General features: G+C 42.7%; 2 protein-coding genes across 7 annotated transcripts in view; one reads left to right on the top strand and one right to left on the bottom strand.

Annotated features, from left to right (window-relative positions):
- The window catches only part of NCAPG (non-SMC condensin I complex subunit G), a 42,909-nt gene extending 26,776 nt beyond the window's left edge, over positions 1-16,133 (top strand). The window contains exons 15-21 of the mRNA XM_072809613.1: positions 8,405-8,586; positions 8,881-9,055; positions 10,922-11,083; positions 11,529-11,667; positions 12,071-12,157; positions 13,657-13,723; positions 14,660-16,133. Of these exons, the coding sequence (XP_072665714.1) occupies positions 8,405-8,586; positions 8,881-9,055; positions 10,922-11,083; positions 11,529-11,667; positions 12,071-12,157; positions 13,657-13,723; positions 14,660-14,783 (936 nt within the window). The 3' untranslated portion in view covers positions 14,784-16,133. The remainder of the gene's footprint in view (positions 1-8,404; positions 8,587-8,880; positions 9,056-10,921; positions 11,084-11,528; positions 11,668-12,070; positions 12,158-13,656; positions 13,724-14,659) is intronic.
- Positions 12,672-20,811, bottom strand: part of LCORL (ligand dependent nuclear receptor corepressor like) — a 154,363-nt gene continuing 146,223 nt past the window's right edge. For all 6 annotated transcript variants that reach the window (XR_012022930.1, XR_012022937.1, XM_072809437.1 and 3 more), the window contains one exon: positions 12,672-17,429. Coding sequence is in view for 4 of the 6 variants with exons in the window: in XM_072809544.1 (XP_072665645.1) it covers positions 17,249-17,429 (181 nt within the window). In the remaining 2 variants the exon portion in view is untranslated. The remainder of the gene's footprint in view (positions 17,430-20,811) is intronic.

Raw genomic sequence — 20,811 nt, 5'->3', positions numbered from 1 at the left:
GTAGTTGTCTGTTTTTTGGGGGTATATACCTAGGAAGGGGTTACTGGGCCATATGGAAGTTTTTTTTTTTTTAATGATTCACCCCCAATCCAGTTAATTAACATATCCCAAAAATTCACCTATTATTTTAGTGAGAACATTTAGTTCTACTCTCCTAGCAAAGTTCAGTTATACAGTATACTGTTAACTAAATATAGTGTTAATTAAAATCACCGTGTTTTACATTATTAGGTCTCCAGAATTTATTTTTAAAGAATTTGTAACTGAAAGTTTGTATCCTTTTACCAATGTCTCTGTATTTCTCCCCACTCCCCAATCCTGGCAGCTACTTTTCTACTCCATTTCTATGAGTTTTGACTTTTTTTTTTTTTTTTTTAAGATTCTACATGTAAAGTGATACCACGCAGTATTTGTTTTTGTCTGGTGATTTCACTTAGCACAGCGTCCATAAGGTTGCATTGTCCTACCATGTTGCAGATGATAGGATTTCTTTTTCTTACTTCCAAATATAGTGTGTGTGTGTGTGTGTACAAAGCATTTTCTTTATCCACTCATCAGTTGATGGACACTCGGACTGTTTCTAGAATTTGGCTACTATAGATAATGCTGCTCTAAGCATTGGGGAGCATGTATGCCTTTGAATTAGTAATTTTGTATTCTTTGGATAAATACCTAGTAGTGCAATTGCTGGATTGTAGGATAGTTCTATTTTTAACTTTTTGAGGAACCCCTTTACTGTTTTCCAGCATGGCTTGTACCAGTTTGCATTCCCACCAACAGTGCAAGAGGGTTTCCCTTTCTCCACATTCTTGCTGCCAACACCTATTATTTATTGGGTTATTTGGGGTTTTTTGCTATTGAGTTATTTGAGTTCCTTACATATTTGGAATATTAATTTGTTATTAAATACATAATTTGCAAATATTTTTTGCATATGTATGTTGCCTTTTCATTTTGTTGATGGTTTCCCTTGCTGTGCAGAGCTGTTCACTTTGATATAGTCCCGCTTATTTCTTTTTCCTAATGTTGACTTTGTTTTTGGTGTCAAATCCAAAAAATCAGTGAGACCTGTTTTCTTTAGGAGTTTTATGGTTTCATGTGATAATTCCTTTAACTTCTTTGAGTACCTGCCAAACTGTTTTTCACAGCAGTCAAACCATTTTACTTTTCTTGTTTTTTTAAAGATTTTATTTATTTATTCATGAGAATACGCAGAGAGGAGAGAGAGAGGCAGAGACACAGGCAGAGGGAGAAGCAGGCTCCATGCTGGGAGCTTTCCTTTGTCTTCTATTTTTTTGGACTAGTTTGAGATAAATAGGTAATAACTTTTCTTTAAATGTTTGGTAAAACTCACCTGTGGTAAATGGCCCTGAACTTGTTTGTTGGGAACTTTTTTTTTAATTGACTCAATTTCATTGCTGGTAATTGAGCCTTTCAAATTTTCTATTTATACCTGATTCAGTTTTGGGAGGTTACATATTTCTAGGAATTTATCTATTTTTTCTTAGTTGTCCAATTTTTTGGCATATAGTGTTTCATAATATTTTCTTACAATCTTTCATATTTCTGTGATGTCAGTTATTATTCTTTCATTTCTGATTTTGAGTCCTCTTTTTTTGATGAGTCTGGCTAAACAATTTGTCAATTTGGTTGATTTTTTTCAGGAATCAGCTCCTGGCTTCATTGTTCTATTAGTTTTTTAGTTTTTATTTCACTTATTTTTACTCTAATCTTTATTTTCTACCTTCTACTGGTTTTGGATTATGTTTATTCTTCTTTTTCTAGCTCCTTTATGTGTAAGTTCAAGTTGTTTGAGATTTTTCTGCCTTCTTGAGATGAGCCTGTATCGTGATAAACTTCCCTCTTAGAATAGCTTTTGCTGCATCCTAAAGATTTTTCTCATTTTCATGTCTATCCATTTTACTTTTTGATTTTTTGATTTCTTGGTTGCCTCCTTAATCGTTTACTAGCATGTTATTTGACCTCCATGCATTTGTGTTCTTTCCAGATTTTTTCTTGTGGTTGATTTCTAGTTTCACAGTGTTGTGGTTGGAAAAGATGCATGGTATGATTTTAGTCCTTTTGTTGAGATTTGTTTTGTTGGCTAAGGTGGCCTATTCTTGAGAACGGTCCATGTGCATTTGATAATTATTTTTTTTTAAAAGATTTTATTTATTTATTCATGAGACACACAGAGAGAGGGGCAGAGACACAGGCAGAGGGAGAAGCAGGCACCATGCAGGGAGCCCAACGTGGGAATCGATCCTGGGACCTCAGATCAGGCCCTGGGCCGGAGGCAGCGCTAACCAGCTGAGCCCCCGGGGCTAACAATGTATATTCTGCTGTTTTTTATTTTTTATTTTTTATTTGTTTATGATAGTCACAGAGAGAGAGAGAGAGAGAGGCAGAGACACAGGCAGAGGGAGAAGCAGGCTCCATGCACCGGGAGCCCGATGTGGGATTCGATTCCGGGTCTCCGGGATCGCGCCCTGGGCCAAAGGCAGGCGCCAAACCGCTGCGCCACCCAGGGATCCCATATTCTGCTGTTTTACGACAGAATGTTCTGAATATATGTTAGATCCATTTCATTTAATGCGTCATTGAAATATTTACAGTTGTTATATCTTCTTGTTGGATTGTTCCCTTATGATTATGTATTGTTTTTGTCTCCACTTAATTCTTTGTTTTAAAGTCTGTTTTGTCTGATACCTGTTTCTACCTCAGCCTTCTTCCCACTTCCATTTACAGATGAACGTTTTTCTGTCCCTCACTGTCACTCTTCATGTTCTTTAGGTCTGAAGTGAGTCTCCTGTAGCCAGCAGTGTTTTTTTTTTTTTTTTTTTAGAATTTATTTATGTATTTATTCATGAGAGAGAAGCAGAGACACAGGCAGAGGGAGAAGCAGGCTCCCTGCGGACTCTGGGATCACGCCCTGAGCCTAAGGCAGACAGATGCTCCACTGCTGAGCCACCCAGGCTTCCCACCAGCATTTTTTTTTTTTCTTTTTAAATCCATTCTGTTACTATGTCTTTTGATTGGAGCATTTAGTCCACTTACATTCAAAGTAATTATTGATAGGCATGTACTTACTGCTCTTCTGTTACTTGTTTTGTGGTTGTTTCTGTAGTTCTCTGTTCCTTTCTTGGTCTTTTCATTCACAGTTTGCTGGCTTTCTTTAGTGATACACCTGGATTCCTTCCTCTTTACTTACTGCGTATCTGTTACCGATTTTTGTCTTGTAACCATCAGATTTACATATAACATGGACAAAGCAATTTATATTAAGTTGATTGTCACTTCAGTTTGAATAATTTTATTTTATTTTTTAGATTTATTTATTTATTTATTCATGATAGACACAGAGAGAGAGAGAGAGGCAGAGACACAGGCAGAGGGAGAAGCAGGCTCCATGCGGGGAGTGCGATGCGGGACTCGATCCCGGGCCTCCAGGATCACGCCCTGGGCCGAAGGCAGGCGCTAAACCGCTGAGCCACCCAGGGATCCCCCAATAATTTTAAAAGTACTAAATTTCCCCTCCTCTCCCTGTATATTTTCGGTATATGATGTTATACTTTTTATCTTTACTTCTGTGAATTCCTTGACTGAGTTTTATAGGTATGCTTCATTTTACTTCTTTGTGTTCCCTAGTTTTCTTACTCCTGCTTACAGTGTTTCTTTTCCACTAAAAGAATCCCCTGTAACATTTCTCATATTTATTTATTTATTTATTTATTTATTTCAGAAAGAGAGCATGAGAGGGAGGGGAAGGGCGTAGGGAAAGGCAGAGGATCTCAGGCAGACACCCATGCTAAGCGTGGAGCCAGATGCAGGGCTTGATTCCACAGCCCTGAGATCCTGACCTGAGCTGAAAACCAAGAGTCAGGCACTCAACTGACTGAGCCCCCCAGGTGCCCTACTACTTCTTGCCGATTTAATTACTCCGCGTCTTGGTGTGGACTTCCCTGGGTTGATTCTGCTAGGGGCTTTCTGTGCCTCCTATCCAGATTTCTATTTCCTTTTCCAGTTTTGGGAAGTTTTCAGCTGCTATTTATTCAAATGAGATTTCTTTCCTCTTTTCTCTCTCTTCTTTTGAAGTCCCTATAATGCAAATGGTATCATGTTGATGGCATCTCCTATGCGTGTTATGCACTTTCCTTTCGTGGCTGAGCTGTGTTTGCCTTTAGTCCAGTCATCTGCAGTGGCTCACTTTGCCTGTTGTTGGCAAGCTTTAGTCCCTATATTTTAGTGGGCCAGTCTAGGGAGGGCCACTTTAAGCTTGATTGGGTCAGACTGAGTGTCGGAGATGTGGTCACAACAAACTGAAAGGGCTCTTTTGGTGTTGCCCCCTGGGAAGCTTTCATTGGTAGGCAGGACTGGCTGTCAGATTAGGTGTCTTGCCTTCACCCCACTGCTTTGGCTGCTTTGGGGAATTCCTGCTGTGTCTGGGTTGGAGGGGGCAGCTCTGGAGAATTCAGGAGTGGGCTGTGCGGTTGGCAAGGTAGGTGGAAAGTGTTCATCCTGGGCTGATTCCCTGAAGTGTTAGGTATATAAGTTGGGGAGCCAGGGAGGGCAAGGGCACCTGCCAGGTCTTTTGTTCTTGGAGAAGTCTCCTAAAGATCCCCGTCCTTCTAGCACACATTCTCAGATTAGTAAATAAATCTTCCCGTATACCCCTGGCCTTTTTCAAAGGACCACCTCTGTGCTGTATCTTTGCAGGATTGTTTGTTAAGCTGTCTCCTTAAGGGCAGAGACCGAGTTTCCTATCTCCATGTGTCTTTCCCAGAGCCTCATTGGCTGATTTTCTTAAAGCTCTGGGTGTCAAGCCCCACTGATGATAAGAATTCACAGTGTTAAGCCTTCTGGTTTTCAAAACCGTATGTTCCAGGGATTCATCTTCGCAGTGCAGGTCTCTCCTGTGCCTGGGGTGGGGAGGGTCTGCCCCCTCTCCTCTGTCCAGTGGCTGCAGTGCCCCTTCTTCCTGTGGACAGTCTCGTGTGTCTGTGGAGAGTCTGTCCTGGCTTATTTACACTGATGTGGGTGTTACCCTAGATACATCCATGGGAGGAGATGAGCTCAGGGTACTCCTCCTCCATCTTCCTGGAAGTCCCAAGTTTTTTTGTTTTGTTTTGTTTTAAAGTGGGCATTTACTGCTATAAATTTCCCTGTGAATGCCGCTTTTGTTGCACTTCGTAAGTTTTGGGGTTTTGTATTTTTCATTTTAGTTCATTTTCTAAGTGTTTTCTATATTTCCTTTTGTTTGATATTGTCTTTGGTTTGTTGGTGTATAACAAGTATATTGTTTACACATATTTGTGAATACAGTCTTGTATTGCTGTCTAGGTATAATCTCTTGTGGTTAGAGAAGATACTTTGATGTTTTCATTTTTAAAAAATTTATTTTGAGTTGTTTTTGGCCTAACATGAGTGTCAATCCATGAGGATATTCCACGTGCCCTGTAGAAGAAAGTGTATTCTATAGTGAGGTGGAGTGGACGGCATGTTTGGTGGGTCTGGTTGGTCTGCAGTGTTGGTCAAGTCCTCTCTTTCCTTACTGATCTGCCTGGGTGTTCTGTCCATTACACAGAGCTCTTCAGTTATTATTATTATTGAGCTATTTCTTCCTGCATTTCTGCCAAAGCTTGTTTTATGTATTTTGAGGCTCTGTTGTTTGTCTATACTTTTGTCTTTTTGATGAATTAACCTTTTTAATATAAGTATTTATTGTTCTTTGTCTCTTTTAACAGTTTTTTACTTAATCACATTTTGATTGCAAAATTATGGTGATCGGTCCTTATCAGTGATTTAGGAGTAAATAAATTAAACTCACCAGTCAAGGGACGCCTGGGTCGCTCAGTGGTTAAAGCGTCTGCCCTTGGCTCAGGGCGTGATCCTGGAGACCCTGGATGAGTCCCATATCAGGCTCCCTGCAGGGAGCCTGCTTCTCCCTCTTCCTGTGTCTCTGCTGCTCTCTCTCTCTCTGTGTCTCTCATGAATAAATAAATCTTAAACAAAACAAAACAAAACAAAAACCTCACCAGTCAAAAGGCAGATGTTGACTTTTTAAATTTTAATATTCAAGCGATATACTAATCTCCTGTTGGGAATTACCCAGTGCTATGGGCTTGCTAACATGCCATTGGTAGAAAATGAGTGAATAGTAAAACTGTGTGACAAAGGAATGAAGGTTTCCAATAGTGCTGGTACCTTAATCTCTTTCTGGCTAAACTGGATTCTGTGATTTTGACTTCATTTTTGTTATCACTACTAAACAAAATCTGACTTACTTTACTGCCCTTTGGGCCATAATAAGAATTTTTTTTTATATGCTTTAAAGACTTGCAGTTCTCACTTCATATTCCTCACATTTAACTTCAGATGGATCACTATTGCTATCAGGAAAGTATGTCGTAAACATTTTAAAAAGATGGGGAGCATGCAACCTTGGGAGTTACTGACTTGCACATTTGTGTTCTGGTTGCATTTGTGTGAATTTTCAATAAGGTGTTTATGGTCTCTGGCTTTTTCCTCATCTGCCAAATGGGGATGTTGATGCCTATTCATTGGATGGTTCTTCAGTTAAGTGAACAAATACTTGAGGGCAAATTATGTGCCAGTCACTTTACGTTGAGGGTACAGCACTGAGTGGAACAAAGTTTCTGCCCTCATGGTTGTTGTGAGCTACAAATAGTTAGTGCCAGTGCCCAGCGCTTATTAATCTTGTTGACCTCTAAATCTTTGTTTTGAAAAAATTTTTGAAATAGTTCTTGTATTTTCTCATCCGTTGTTTTTACTTCTATTTAGACTTTTATTTTACATTCGTAGATTATAATCTGCAAAGATAATTTTCCTTAAATCTCATTTAAGTATTAATTTCTCTACCATTTCTAAAACCTTAAGTGGTTCCACATCCTGCTTCACTACAGTTGAATTTCTTTGCCGGATTTTCAGGATCTCTGTCATGTGATCATTGAACAAATTTACTGTTTATCAGTAATAATATAAATAATAACTGATATTTGCTTTGTTTTTTTTTTTAAAGATTTATTTATTTATGATAGAGAGAGAGAGAGAGAGAGAGGCAGAGACACAGGAGGAGGGAGAAGCAGGCTCCATGCCGGGAGCAGGATGCGGGACTCGATCCCGGGACTCCAGGATCGCACCCTGGGCCAAAGGCAGGCGCTAAACCGTTGAGCCACCCAGGGATCCCCAATAACTGATATTTGTTGAGGATTTACTAAATGGATAGCACTTTAGAAAAAAAGATTTTATTTATTCAAGAGAGAGCAAGAGAGCAGGAGGAGAGAGAGGGATAAGCAGACTCCTGGTGAGCACCAAGGTGGATATGGGGCTTGATTTCAGGACCCTAAGATCATGACCTGAGCTGAAACCCAAGAGTCAGGTGCTTAACCGACTGAGCCACCCATGCGCCTCTACGTGGGTAGAACTTGTAAGAGTTTTATTTGTAGTTTTTCTTTATCCTTGTAACTGTAATTTTATCACCCTTTTTTTTTTTTTTTTTAATAAAAAAGTGAGATACATGGGGGACCTGGGTGGCTCAGTCAGTTGAGCATCTGAGTTTTGATTTCGGCTCAGGTCATGGTCTCAGGATCATGGGATCGAGCCCCACGTTGGGACGCCACAGTCAGCAGGGAGTCTGCTTGAGATTCCCTCCCTCTGCCCCTTACACCATTCACGCGTGCACTCTCTCTAAAATATGTAAATCTTCAAGAAAAAAATGGGGTACAAAGTTAATATGCACAGGATCATGCAGCCAGGAAGTGTTAGAGGCTTGACTTTAAAAATTCATTCGGTCACAATGACTAGTACTTTCAGTTACCTGCCTTTAGGCCTGTGCCTCCATTTGAATGTCACTGTATCTTCTCTCCATTTTCTTCTCTAAGGTTTGCTTTGATTAGTCTTTCTGGGAATAACTGTGCACGGGAACACCTATTCACAGTTCCCCTTTATTCACATACATTGTCCCTATCCCCTCAGGAGCTTCCCTTTACAGGCCACCTCCCTCTGACGGCAGGGGTTATTACTAGTGTTTTCTGGATCTTACATCATGAGAAGCATGTAATACAGGCTCTTTGACTTTTGTTTTCACGGTACTTAAAAGGTCGTTTGGTTCTTTTTTTTTTTTTTTTTTTTTTTCCGTTTTTCTTGTTTGTTTGTTTCTGTTTGGTTCTTCTAAAGAATTTTAAGGGAGTTATAGTTTTCTTAGCTAGACTAATAATTTATCACATAGCCTTAACCTAAAATCTTTTTATGTGTCTTTAACGAATTCACAGTATGAGTGATTTTTTGATAGTTCATAGAAAAATATTATACGACAGGCTGCCTTGTAAGGCTTAAAAAGGAAATACAAATTAAAATTTCTTTTAATGAAAGTCATTTTTAATAGGTGCCTGAACTCAGGACAGGAGCTGCAGAAGGACTAGCCAAGCTGATGTTCTCGGGGCTTTTGGTCAGCAGCAGGATTCTTTCTCGTCTTATCTTGTTATGGTACAATCCTGTGACTGAAGAGGACGTTCGGCTTCGACATTGCCTGGGCGTGTTCTTCCCCATGTTTGCTTATGCGAGCAGGTATTTGGTTATAGTGATCATCAGAATCTGAGTTGAAGTTCAATTCAGGCTCCCCATGAGTCCTATCTATAAATACAAGTTTCTTTTTTTCAGTGGTTAGTGATAAAAATGTGAACTTAATTAGATTTTATTTACCTGAATTATTTGTCTCTTTCCTCGATGAAAATATACTGTTATCTTGATGGGGTGAATTTTATACTTTTTTGTTGTTTGTTCTTTTTTTGTTTGTTTTGTTTTTTTGAGAATCATATGCCTTTTCTTTGCTCACAAATTTTTCAAATTGTTTTTCAATAGGACTAATCAGGAATGTTTTGAAGAAGCCTTTCTTCCAACTCTGCAAACACTGGCCAGTGCTCCTGCATCTTCTCCTTTAGCTGAAGTAGATATCACTAATGTTGCTGAGTTATTTGTAGATTTGACAAGACCAAGTGGATTAAATCCTCAGGCCAAGAATTCACAAGATTACCAGGTGGGTGAGGAAGTTAGTCTATGGATAGTAAGGATAATGCCTGTCATGGAGGTAACTGTTTTTGATGAAATAATCCTTTTCATAGGTTCTTTGACACAGAGAGAAGCCACATTTTGATCTTGAGAGTTCTGGTGTATATGGTGGCATATAAACACAAAGTAAGAAAAAGACCTTTTGGGAAATGTGATAATCATATAAAGATAGAAGTAGTCAATGCTAGCGTTTTTGCTACTGAAATTCAGAACTTGCCAAAAATCACTTTCACTACCCCTTCCCGACCTAGCGCTGGCTGTTAAACAGTCTGAAAAATGTCCTGTATTTATTTAGGACTCATTGAGTCTTCCTTCAAATGTTGGGTTATACCTGCTATATTTCTGATACAAGGAAGGAGAATCGAAAGAATGAAGCTCACCTCAAGCTTATTTTTGTTTTTAATTCAAAGAAGATAAATTAGCTGCAAACTTTCCCATAAATTAAATTTAAGCTAGGTTTTTAATCCTTTAATATAATTAAATCAGATTTGTTACCATATTGAAAGTTAATGTGTTGTTAATGAGTTCAGATGCTAGCTAATTAAGTTGAAAGTATTGCTTTTTAATTTTTTTTTTTTTTTTTTTTTGCTTTTTAATTTTAATTGATATTTAGTGACTTCATATTCCTTTCACATCATTATGTTTTATGTTCTTGGAAAGAAGATTACAAAGGTTATTAAGGCAAAGTATAGTAAGGGTAGGTGATAGGGCGACTAAGTGCTTTAGGACTTTAGAAGAAGGCAGGTATCATGGGGTGGGTGGGGGTGAAGAGTACAGCATCAGTAGTAAAATTCAGTTCGGTCTTGTTGGGATTTGGACAGTGGTTTGGGTAGAGCGAGAAAGACTAGATAAAAGTGATTAAATGTAGCTGGTTGCCCAAGTCATGCTGGGAGTTGTGGAGGAATCATTCTGGCTGAGGAGCCAGGATGGCCCTGTTGAGGGACAGAGCATTAAGGTTAGTAGGGAACGGGGAGTTGGCCATATTTGCCATAACGATGTTGGGAATATATATTGAAAGGCTTAATGGGATGAAAGTTACCTATTAGGAAAATCAATTTGATCAGTATTGTTAGATGAGGTGAACTGGTGAGAGGAATAGAAAATATTAATAAAGAGAGGAATTGGAAATCTTTAAGATTTTTAAGAGATAAAAGCTTGTAGAAAAAGAATAATAGCAGCAATAGAAAGTAGAAAGAAAAGAATAGTAGGTATTGACATGGAAAAAAATCACGAGTATAAAAGACATGCAGAAAGAGCCTAGAGAGGCAAGAAGGATAGAGTCCAACCAGGATAACCCTAAGGTCCTGAGTATGGGTCAGAGAAGACTCCGAAGAAGCTGTTGACATCGTTCAATTGCAGAGTTTTCTCACGATCGGCATCCTGCAGGAGCGAGGGAAGTAGGCTGAGGCAGGGGAGGAACCTGGGCCCCAGGTCATCCCCCAGGAAGTTCTTGAACCGGGATAGTGCTTTGAGTCGTCCAGAACCAAGAGAAGGCTGGGCTGTTAAACCTGCATCTTTTCCAGCCATTGAACATGGACTAGGAATATGACGGGGCCCCGCTGTCTTCAGCCTGGATCAGTTCTGCACCTGAGAACTTTTAGCCTCCAGAACTCTGTCATGAAGGGGGCGGGTCTGGACCTTGTACCACAGGAGCCTCTGTAAGAAGAGGGAGAGTTCAGTTTGGGAGGAATATGTTAAATTTGGTCCTAGACATCTTGCGTTTGAGATGATGGCAAGAAAGTTGGAAATGTTTGTTAGATGTGTAGGAACTATATTGTAATGGTGGATATTCCAATATTCCAATTTACAAAGACTTTTCTCTTGACTTTTCTAGGCCTTATCTGTTCATGACAATTTGGCTATAAAAATTTGCAATGAGATCTTAACATGTCCATGTTCACCAGAAATTCGAGTCTATACGAAAGCCTTGAGTTCTTTAGAACTCAGTAGCAATCTTGGTCAAGATCTTTTGGTTCTGTTGAATGAAATTCTGGAGGTAAAGTAGTTTCTAAATACTCTATAAATGCTGCATGAATTTTTTATCAAAGTAGAATTTATGTGGTTGTATTAAATTATTGTATTAAATACATTACATGGTTGTATTAAATTATACATATGTTGGCAAATTGCTTATTTGAAGTAAATAGGGACCCCCGGGTGCCTCAGCAGTTGAGCATCTGCCTTGGACTCAGGTTGTGACCCCGGGGTTCTGGGATCGAGTCCCACATCGGGCTCCCTGCATGGAGCCTGCTTCTACTTCTTCCTGTGTCTCTGCTTCTCTCAGAAATAAAATCATTGAAAAAAAAAAAAAAAGTAAATATTTTACAAATTAAATAGAATTTTTTAAGAGTTTTAAAATAATGTGATATCCATATATATCATTTTTGAAAGAACATTGGAAAATGCTACATTAAAAATGTTAATGATATTTTCTTTTATAGCAAGTAAAAGATAGGACATGTCTGAGAGCTCTGGAGAAAATCAAGATTCAGTTTGAAAAAGGAAATAAAGAGTTTGATGACCAGGCAGAAGCAGCACAGGATGACAACGTGACTATGACTCCTTTCCAAGTTGAAGATGGTAATTGCATACTAACCTGAGGATTTTAAGATTCTGTCCTTTTCATCTTAATGAGGCACATTATTTTCTCCTCTCACATGTGGTGGTTGGATTTCAGAAATGAAAAAAATGTTTCTAATTTAATTGCCTTGGAAAACATACTGCTGATAAGTGTTTATTCTACTTTCATAGGTCTTTTTTATGTGTACATTTTTCATCATATAGCCACGCATACATACTGTCTTAGTTTCGTTTGCTTTCCAATATTCACATTTCTTGGAACACTGATCTATGATAATTTTCAATAGCTGCTAATGATACTGGTTGTCCTTTCTGTTTTATGAAAAATCAACTTGGAAAGACCATTTAAAATATTTAATGCAGTTTTAAAAAATTTACATTGTTGCATTATTTCCTTTAATAGAAAAAAGTAAAGAAGCATGTAAAACTTCTCTCAGGGATGTAAAAGCAACCGGAGCATCAAAATCCACTCAGCAAAAGACTAACAGAGGTAGTGTATGGATCTTTATAATAAAACTTTTCAATTTTGTTTTCCAATGAAATACTGACTTTGCAAGTGTCCTTGTAGATAAAGAGTTTTAAATGTCTCAGTATCTTTAACTTTATTTTCAGTTCTTTAAGCTGATACTGCGTTTTGCTTTGTGTCTGAAAGATTCTAGTACCAGTGTTGCTCCAAGTGCTTTTGATTGAAAGTGATAACGACGCAGTGTATCATATTGCCAAGGACTGTTTGAGTTGAATTAAGATTTTTTTTTTTAATCAGATGATCAGTGATGATTTTATATTATCGTTTGTATTCTGTCCTTTATATGATTAAGCATTTTTGAAAAACCTTTTATCCCTGTAATACTTGTCTGGGCTTCTGTTTTCCCTTTTCCCCATTTTCTTTCATAATTTCTCAACATCATCTATTTCCCAAGGGATATCCAACAATAGGGGATTTGTTGGAATAAAGTAAATGTTGACTATTAGGGGATCACTTGGAAAAAAATCTGAAATTCAACATCTTTTTATTGTTTTATTATTATTACAAAAGCAGTTCATGCTTATTACAGAAGAATCAGAAAATACATGCAAGCAAACTAATATAAAGAACGTTAATAATCCCACCCACAAGCCACTCATTATTTTAATTCTTAGAAAACAATTTTGAGGCCCTTTCCTGTGCAGATTTAATTTTTTTCTAAATGGAATCTGGCCATAATATTTTTGTAGCCAATCACTTATTTAAATGCTTATTGTCGGGTGTTGTTACAGATTAGTCCCATATTGTTGGATGTTTTCCTGGGGCTAGCTGCATTATAAGCAATTATGTAAGGTTTTGGAGAAAAACAGTAAGTTTCACATGAATCCATAGGTTATGTAAATTTCAACCAAATGTTCCTTCTGAGAAATTTGATCAGGTTCTTAACATAAATGAGGAGCATCACAGGCTAAATTTGTCTTAATTTTGGAAGTTTCTAGCAAGTAGAATTTTTATAACCTTCAGCATATTGTTAAAAGGTGTAGCTTTTATACAAATGATGTTTTACGACACATATTTGAATTGGCCACGTATATGTTTGAATATTTTACAAGAAGCCATTACCTTACTGATTACAGTTCTTTCTTCCGGGCCTATTGATGGGCTTTCCCCGCCTTTCTCACCTTAATTTTCATTAGTTTCTCCATACACCATGTGCTATAGCTGTAATAGAAGTACTTCTCTTTCCATACCATGTTTTTCACATTCTTCTTTCTCCCAAATATATTTAACTAAAATCTGCCTCCTTATAATTTTTTTCCATATTTTCCCTTGCCTGTTATCCAAGCTTACGAACGAAATGAATAGTTGGTTAGAAACTAGGAAAAAAAAAAAGAAAAGAAAAGAAACTAGGGAGAAATGCGTTGCAGAGGGAAAAGAAAGGATTTGGGTAGCCCGGAACATAGATTAGAAACACTAAGCAATTGCGGATAAATTTTGATCATGAATTATACACTGTCTTGAAGGGCAGAGAAAAAGGACAGCCTCGACTAGGAACAGGAGACGCCGGGCTGCGGAGGTTGACTCTGAGAGGTATGCCGTGCACATCTAGAAAATGTAGAGGCTTTTTGTTGTTGTGGTTCTAGTAAATAGAGAAGAAATTGTAGTTTGCTTCCACTGTGAAAGAGCGAAACTCCTATGTAGTAAGATACTCAGTGAAAACTGTAAATAGCAAGGTTGTGGGTATAGAGAGTCTAAAATTCCATTATCAAGAGCCTTTGACCTCCCATGTCTTGTGTGCTTTTCCAGGTGGGCAGCCCTTAGTCCTGGGTGGTCGTCTTGAATATGTCCTTTCAGTTTATATTTCCTGATCTAATCACGTGATTGTATGTGTATGGCTCCTCCCTTCTTGAATTAGCAAGCTCTTAGGATTTAGATCTGGGTTCTTGACCTTTATAAGCAGGATTATTCTATCATTGTAACTTGATTATATTTGTGGCATAGTGTTAGTTTTAGGTTCTGCCAAGTAAGCCACTGTTGTGAGCTGTAAGTTTATAGCTCTCTCATTCGTCTATTGGAAAAATCGTACTGTGTGTATTTTCCGTTATGTAACTTTAGGTTAAGTTTTGACTAAATTTAAAATGTTTGGGAAACTTGCTGTTTATAAACAGTGTTTTAAGAATATGTTGCTTAATAAGAGAACTTAAAATGTTTTTTCACTTGGAGTTGTCCTCCAAAATTCTTTTGGGCAGTTGTTCCTGTTTAATCACACACCTCATTACAAAATTTTGTTGTTTTGCCTTATAACACCAGGTTCCATATAGAGAGACAAAGCAGTTAGCTAGGTTTTCCGTGATTTACTTGGCAGGATAGCAGGATAGTTAGTCTTTTTTTTTTTTGGTTTTCGTTTTAAACTTAGTAGAATCAGGATTCAATTACACGCTGATAAATGACAGAAACAAAAAGTTTTATTGATAAACTTGTTTTAAAGCTTGTATTTAAATTGGTGTATTTTCAACATCTATTTAGTGATCCTGAAATTCCAGAGCCAGAATCAGAAATGAAGATGAGATTGCCAAGACGAGCCAAAACAGCAGCACTAGAAAAAAGTAAACTGAACCTTGAACAGTTTCTCAATGAAGAAATAAGTTAGAGGAGATGATGGAGGTGAAGTCCTTTTAACCGTGTCCTTTCAAAGTACGTTCAGGTCTCTACTTAAGTTACCCTTGTATCAAAATTAGAAAATGTATTTCTGATGTCTTGTAAGATTTTGTGCGGTGTGAGTCCACATTACAGTGGCCTGTACTGAAGCAGGACAGCGCCTGGCCCTGAGCTCCCAGAAGCCTGCGTCAGTGCCGTGGGAGCAGCCACATGTGGGGTGGGCCTAGGAACCTGCTCCGGACCCGGCTGCTCAGGCCGTGCGTGCGCCCTCACGTTCTGGACCGCCTCTCGGTGTCGCTAGCTCTAGTAGCTGCATCTGAGAAGCTCGCAACTTCGATGGGGCGTGTGTACCCAGCATAGATGGACACGCTTCAGGGCACGTTTAGAAAGGGACATCTATCTCCAGGGCAAACGAAGTAGCACACACTGGCTCGAAGGGGCTGACTGTCAGGGAGGGGGGCTAGGACAGTGAACCCAGAGTCGCCAGCCATCTAGGTTGAATGGTTCTTTTGATGATTTTTGTGGTTAAGAACTAAGAACATTTTGGCTGTGCTACCTGAATGGGTAATTTCTCTTCTCACCATATCTGCATACAGGAGCCCTCGTTTGCTTAAGTTTCTGATGGTGTTTCTTGGGTTAGGGAGATGTTCACATATACATATACAATTACATATATATATATATATATATATTAATTTTAGTAATCTCTACACCAGTGTGGGGCCTGAACTCATGACCCCAAGATCAAGAGTCTCAGGCGCTCCTGACTGAGCCAGCCGGGCGCCCCCACATAAATACATATTCATTAGGGGTTGCTTGCTTTGTTTCTGGCGTGACAATACTTGCTGTGGATAACAGGACAGTTCTAGCGGGACCGTGTGACAGGAAGTCCTTTATGAACTGGCTTAGGAGCGCGGTCTTCACTGTCAGTTTCATGTTTCTCCCCAAATTGGCACTCCCCTGACTTGTGGAAGTCCACCTACGAACTCCGTCCTCTGTCCTTCTGCAACACTCAGCAAAACATGTTTTCTTACCCCTTTCATTACCTTTTCTCTTGGATTATCCAGAATAGAAATGTCCTAACATTGGATCTGTTTTCGTAGTAATTGTGCTTTTTACGATTTAGGCCATTTATTTGAGGTGATGTTCTAAGATAGAGCTAAATTAAGATCGTTTGTGCTTTTTAGAACCCAATTGCCGTATTATATACATATATGTGCTTTGTAAAACTCGGAAATACAAAAGGAGTCTGAACGATACCAAGTAAGAATGCTTGTTAAGCAAAGGAAAAGGCAGATGTGGTGGTGGCGTAAAACAATAAAACACAGGTGCCTGTCTTTCATTCTGTTGGCTCTGTGTCTTCCTGTGCTTCAGATTCCTCGCGTAAGTCTCCTTTTGTTAAATCCCTGTCACTTTAAAAATAGCTTGGGGGTGGGGGTGGGAGAACCAGGACCCAGAGTGTCCACAGAATGTGCTGTGACAACGGGTTTGGAAACCCCGCCAACTACGTCCCTGACCCCGCAGCCGGCGGCGCCGAGGGACGGAGCCGCGCTCGTGCGCCCCGCGGGCCAACGTACCAAAGCTTTTGTTCTCGGCCCGGGAAGAATGAAGCTAAGCACCGAACCTTTAGTCTTCTCACTGCCCACGTTAGACACAGTCGCGTAGCCGTTGCTGAAGCTGTGCTTTTGCACTATTGTAGTTTAAGGTAAGGAGTAGTGTCCTGATGTAGAAGGACATTTTACACTTAAATGGCTAAAGTACAATAAAATCAACAGATGTAAATCCATTTACCATTTTTCATTCAAAACTGGTAACTTACACGGCCCAGTAACGTGTGTGGGGGCCCAGCCTTGCCAGGGAGCCAACCTGCAGCCGCGCCGCTGACCTCGCAGCCCGTGGGTCCCCTGGGTTGAAGGGCGCAGACGGCTGGTCAGCTCAGGCCCGCCTGCCAGTGGAAACCTGCTGCTGGACGGTAAGCTGTGGTGCGTTTCTCTGCACGTGTGGGACTTGCAAAGAGACTTCTGGGCGGTACCTTTGCCTTTTACCAGTTTGCTTCGAGGTAGTTGGTATCCACCTGTATACACTGTTCATGGGTCAGGTCATCATCACAAATCTTTACAATACTAGCTTTCTAAATCACATAATGCAGTATATATTAAAACTTTGTGCACAGAAATAAAACCAGGGACAATTATGTATTTAAACTGAGGGCATAAAAAATTCACAAAATACCATTAAAAAGAGAAACATCAAAATCCATTTGTACTGCAAAATTCCACAACGGTCTGATGTAAACGGTAAAAAAAAAAAAAAAAATGAAATACAAGGAATATAATCAAAATGATTAATGCTAATGATTTAATATAAAGACATCACAGGACTAGAAATAGTTCAAGATCAATTGATAAATGCAGGGTATTGATGTACAAAATAAGGACAGTGCAAGAGGAGCTGAATCTACTTCTCTTCACTTTTGAGATTTTGGTTATGGGCCGTACAGCTCGCTAGGGACGCTGCTGTCAGACTCAGATTCCATTCAATGGGACGAGTAAGGCACATCTTAATGGGGCTCAGGGGGCCACTTGCTGTATTCCCATCGGACAAATTCAATTGCTCATCAGTTTTCATTTGTAGCACGCTGGAAGAAAAAGTGTACAGCGTTTTAGTTTTACGACTTCAAAGGAATGATCAACCTTGTAAAAGAAAGTTCAGGTTACGGCGCGGCCTGCGGCGGCGTCCAACACCCGCGCTCCGCCCGCGCCGCGTCCGCTGGGGGCGCCCCTCCCCCCTCCCCCTCCCCCTCCCCCTCCCCCTCCCCGGGACGCTCGCAGCCCCTCGTCCCTCCGAGAGCCGGAGCTGGGAGCACGGGGAGCGCGTCGGCCTGAGCAGCGGCCCTGTTCGGAGCCGGACCCCCCGCGGGTTTGGCGCAGGTTCCCGCCGCTCAGTGCGCGCAGGCCGAGGCCCGACGGCCTCACGACGGCCCCTAGGTCCGCGGCGCCGGGGCCAGCGGGCGCCTCCTCCCGGCTGCGGGGCCTGCGCCTGCTCCCGCACCCACGGCCCGCGGGGCTCGCACCTCGACCCGCCCCCCTGGCGTCCGCCCAGGCTCCATCCGCGGGAGGCGGCGGCGGCCCGCGGCAGCCGGGCGGGCGTCCGTGCCCCGTGGACAGTCCCTGTCCCGCGGCTCTTCTCTTTGGGCTGCGCCGTGCGCGGCTCCCGGGCGCCATCTAGGGCGACGAGGCACGTGCCCGGGCAGCCGGGCGCCCCTGAAATGTTGTGGATGCGCTTCGCGAACTTTTTATTTTGCAGGTTTTAAAGATGAAAGTCCGAGACTCCGGGATGTGCCTGTGTCGCCGACCGGCCGTGTAGGGCTGCCGTCTAGGAGCAGGGTAAACTGAGTCACGGGGCGCGCGGGGCACAAGGGCGCTCGCACCGCCACGCACCGACCCCCGCGCACTTCCGCGAACCCAGCAGCAGGTTCCAGCGCTGCCCCCTGGAGGCCGTGGCGAGTCGCGGCCGCAGCAGCCGCAGCCCCGGCGGGACCCCGCCGCGACCAGTGGCCGCCTGCCCCTCCCCCTCCCCCTCCCGCCCTCCCCTCCCCTCCCCTCCCCTCCCCTCCCCCCGTAAACGCACCCCGCCTGTGGGCGAGTAACGGCTCTCGCAGCGGACTCCCCGCCGCTCCCCTGACCCCGGCAAGGCCCCCCCACCCCCACCCACACCCCCAGGGCCCCCCGCGTCGGAGGCCGAGGCAGGCGGCGGGCGGGACGGCGCAGCCCTTCCCAGGGGCGCGGGGCTCTGCCCCTTGGGGCTCCCGAGCAGGGCGGCTGCCCCCGGCCCCGCCCCCGCCCGTCCCGCGTCCGGGTGACCCCGCGTCCAGGTGACGTCCACGAGCCCGGCAGGTGGAGGCAGGACCCTGGCGCTCCCGCTGCCCGCAGGTGGAGGTGCTGGGGCGCACCTGGCCCCGGGAGCCCCCGACCCCGGGACCGCCCTCGGCCCGTCCGGGTCCGCGCCCTCCTCCAAACGCCCTGGCTGTGCTCGGGAGACCGAAGGCCCCACCGCTTCCCTCCCCGCTCCTTGCCTGCCCGCCGGGTCCCCACGCTCCCGCACCCCCGACGGCAGGCCCCGCGCGCGCCTCGCCCCCTTCCTCGGGCAGGACGCCGTGGCGGGGCCGCCCCAGGTCCCGGACTGCATCACCCGGAGCCAGGTCGCCCCGCTTGCCCTCCTCCCGCTAAAGCACGAGCTGCCGGGGGCTCCTCCTGCACAGCTGCCAGGAGGCCAAATAGACCTCCTGCCCCCGGCCCTGAAGCAACGGGGACCAGACGCGGACCAGACGCGCCTCTCACTTTGAACGACTTAGAAAGTAGACAAAAATCCATGGGATGCACAGATGGATCCATAAACACTATACTGTGGAGCCCAATGCCGGGCTTGAACTCATGACCCTGAGCATCAAGACCTGAGCTGAAATGGAGTCAGATGCTTAACTGACCAAGCCCCCATGGGCCCCTGGAATATTAAGGCCACGGACAAAAGACCGTGCAGGATGATAAGGATCCCCGAAAGGAGGGAAGCCCTGAGAGTCGCTCTGCTTACTGCCGAAGAGTTTCTAGGCTGCAGTAGAGAGAGGGCCCCAAAGGGGCTTGCAAACCTTCCTGAGCTGACAGGACAGTTTGTGGGTGAGGGAGCCCAAGGCAACCAGAAGCCGTGGCTCGGAGCACGGGAGACAGAGCTGCGCAGAGAAGGCTCCACGGATCTGCACTGGTTTCCCCGAATCTGTAGATAAATCCTGATCAGTGCGTGAACGTTTCCAAGGCCGTGAAAACCCCCCCTGAACAGGATCAGGCGGACACTCGCTAGAAGCCGCGTGGGACGGGATAGGGTCTGTGTTCCCACCAGCAAGAATGGGACACCCCTGACACACCGCAGGAGGTAATTATCGGGAGGGCCTCACCTTGGGGCAAAATCAGCCCTACAGCAAGACCTCTCCTCCTCAGCACCACTGACGTCGGGGCCTAGTGATTATCATGGGGAGCCACAGACCGTAGAAGGTTTAGTGGGGTCCCCGACCTCTACCCGCCAAGTGTGACGGTCCAAGGTGTTTCTGTGCATCACCAAAAATTCTCCACTGGACATCACCAGTTGAGAACCACTGTCCTATGCTGAAGGCTGTTCCAACTCTGCCTACCAATGCCCGAAACAAGATTTGAAAGAATAAAACGTTTTCTTAATAAGCTAATGGTGTCTCAGAACAGAGCCACAAAACGCTGAAGGCCTTGCAAAAACAAACAAGCAACCACCCACCCCCAGCACAGAATGTAAAATCTACAATGTCTAGCATCCAATCTAAAATTACTGGGTCTGCAAAAAACAGGAAAACAAAAAATGAGAAAAACCAATCAATAGGAACTGGTAAATAACACAGATTGTAAAACTAGCACACCAGGATGTTTACCCAGGTGCTTTCAAAGAGCTGAGGAAAGCATGAGCATGAGGAGGAGAAAGACAATAGTTTCCAAGAGATTAAACTTAAATCTCAAGATGAAAATCCAATTTCTGAAATTAGATGCTAATGCTAAATATCATGGGTTTATTAACAGCATACTGGACAATCCAAAGAAAAGGTTATCAAGCTTAAAAGCAGAAATAGCATAATCCAAAATGAAACAGCAAAGTAAACAAAAATGAATAGGTACCAGTGATCCACGTGACAAAATACACGTGGTTGGAATCCCCTCGGGAGGGGAAAGAGGGACAGAAACATTTTAAGAAAATAGGGCTGAAAGATTTCCATATGTGATAAAAACAATCCCCTCATACCCAAGTAGTTAAAAAAAAAAAAAAAAAAACTCCAAATAGAAAAAAGATGAAGGCAACAATGCCAAACCCATTTATAATCAAAGTGCTGATAACCAGTGATAAAATCTTATAAGCAACTGGAGGAGGAAGCAAAACCCAGAACATACAGAGTAGCAAGTATAATAGTGCCCGCGGACTTCTCTGCACGACAGTGGAGCAACGGCTGC

Source organism: Canis lupus, chromosome 2 (genome assembly GCF_048164855.1).
Source record: "Canis lupus baileyi chromosome 2, mCanLup2.hap1, whole genome shotgun sequence".
In the NCBI taxonomy this organism is placed as follows: Eukaryota; Metazoa; Chordata; class Mammalia; order Carnivora; family Canidae; genus Canis; species Canis lupus.
This window is presented reverse-complemented; position numbering and strand designations above follow the sequence as displayed.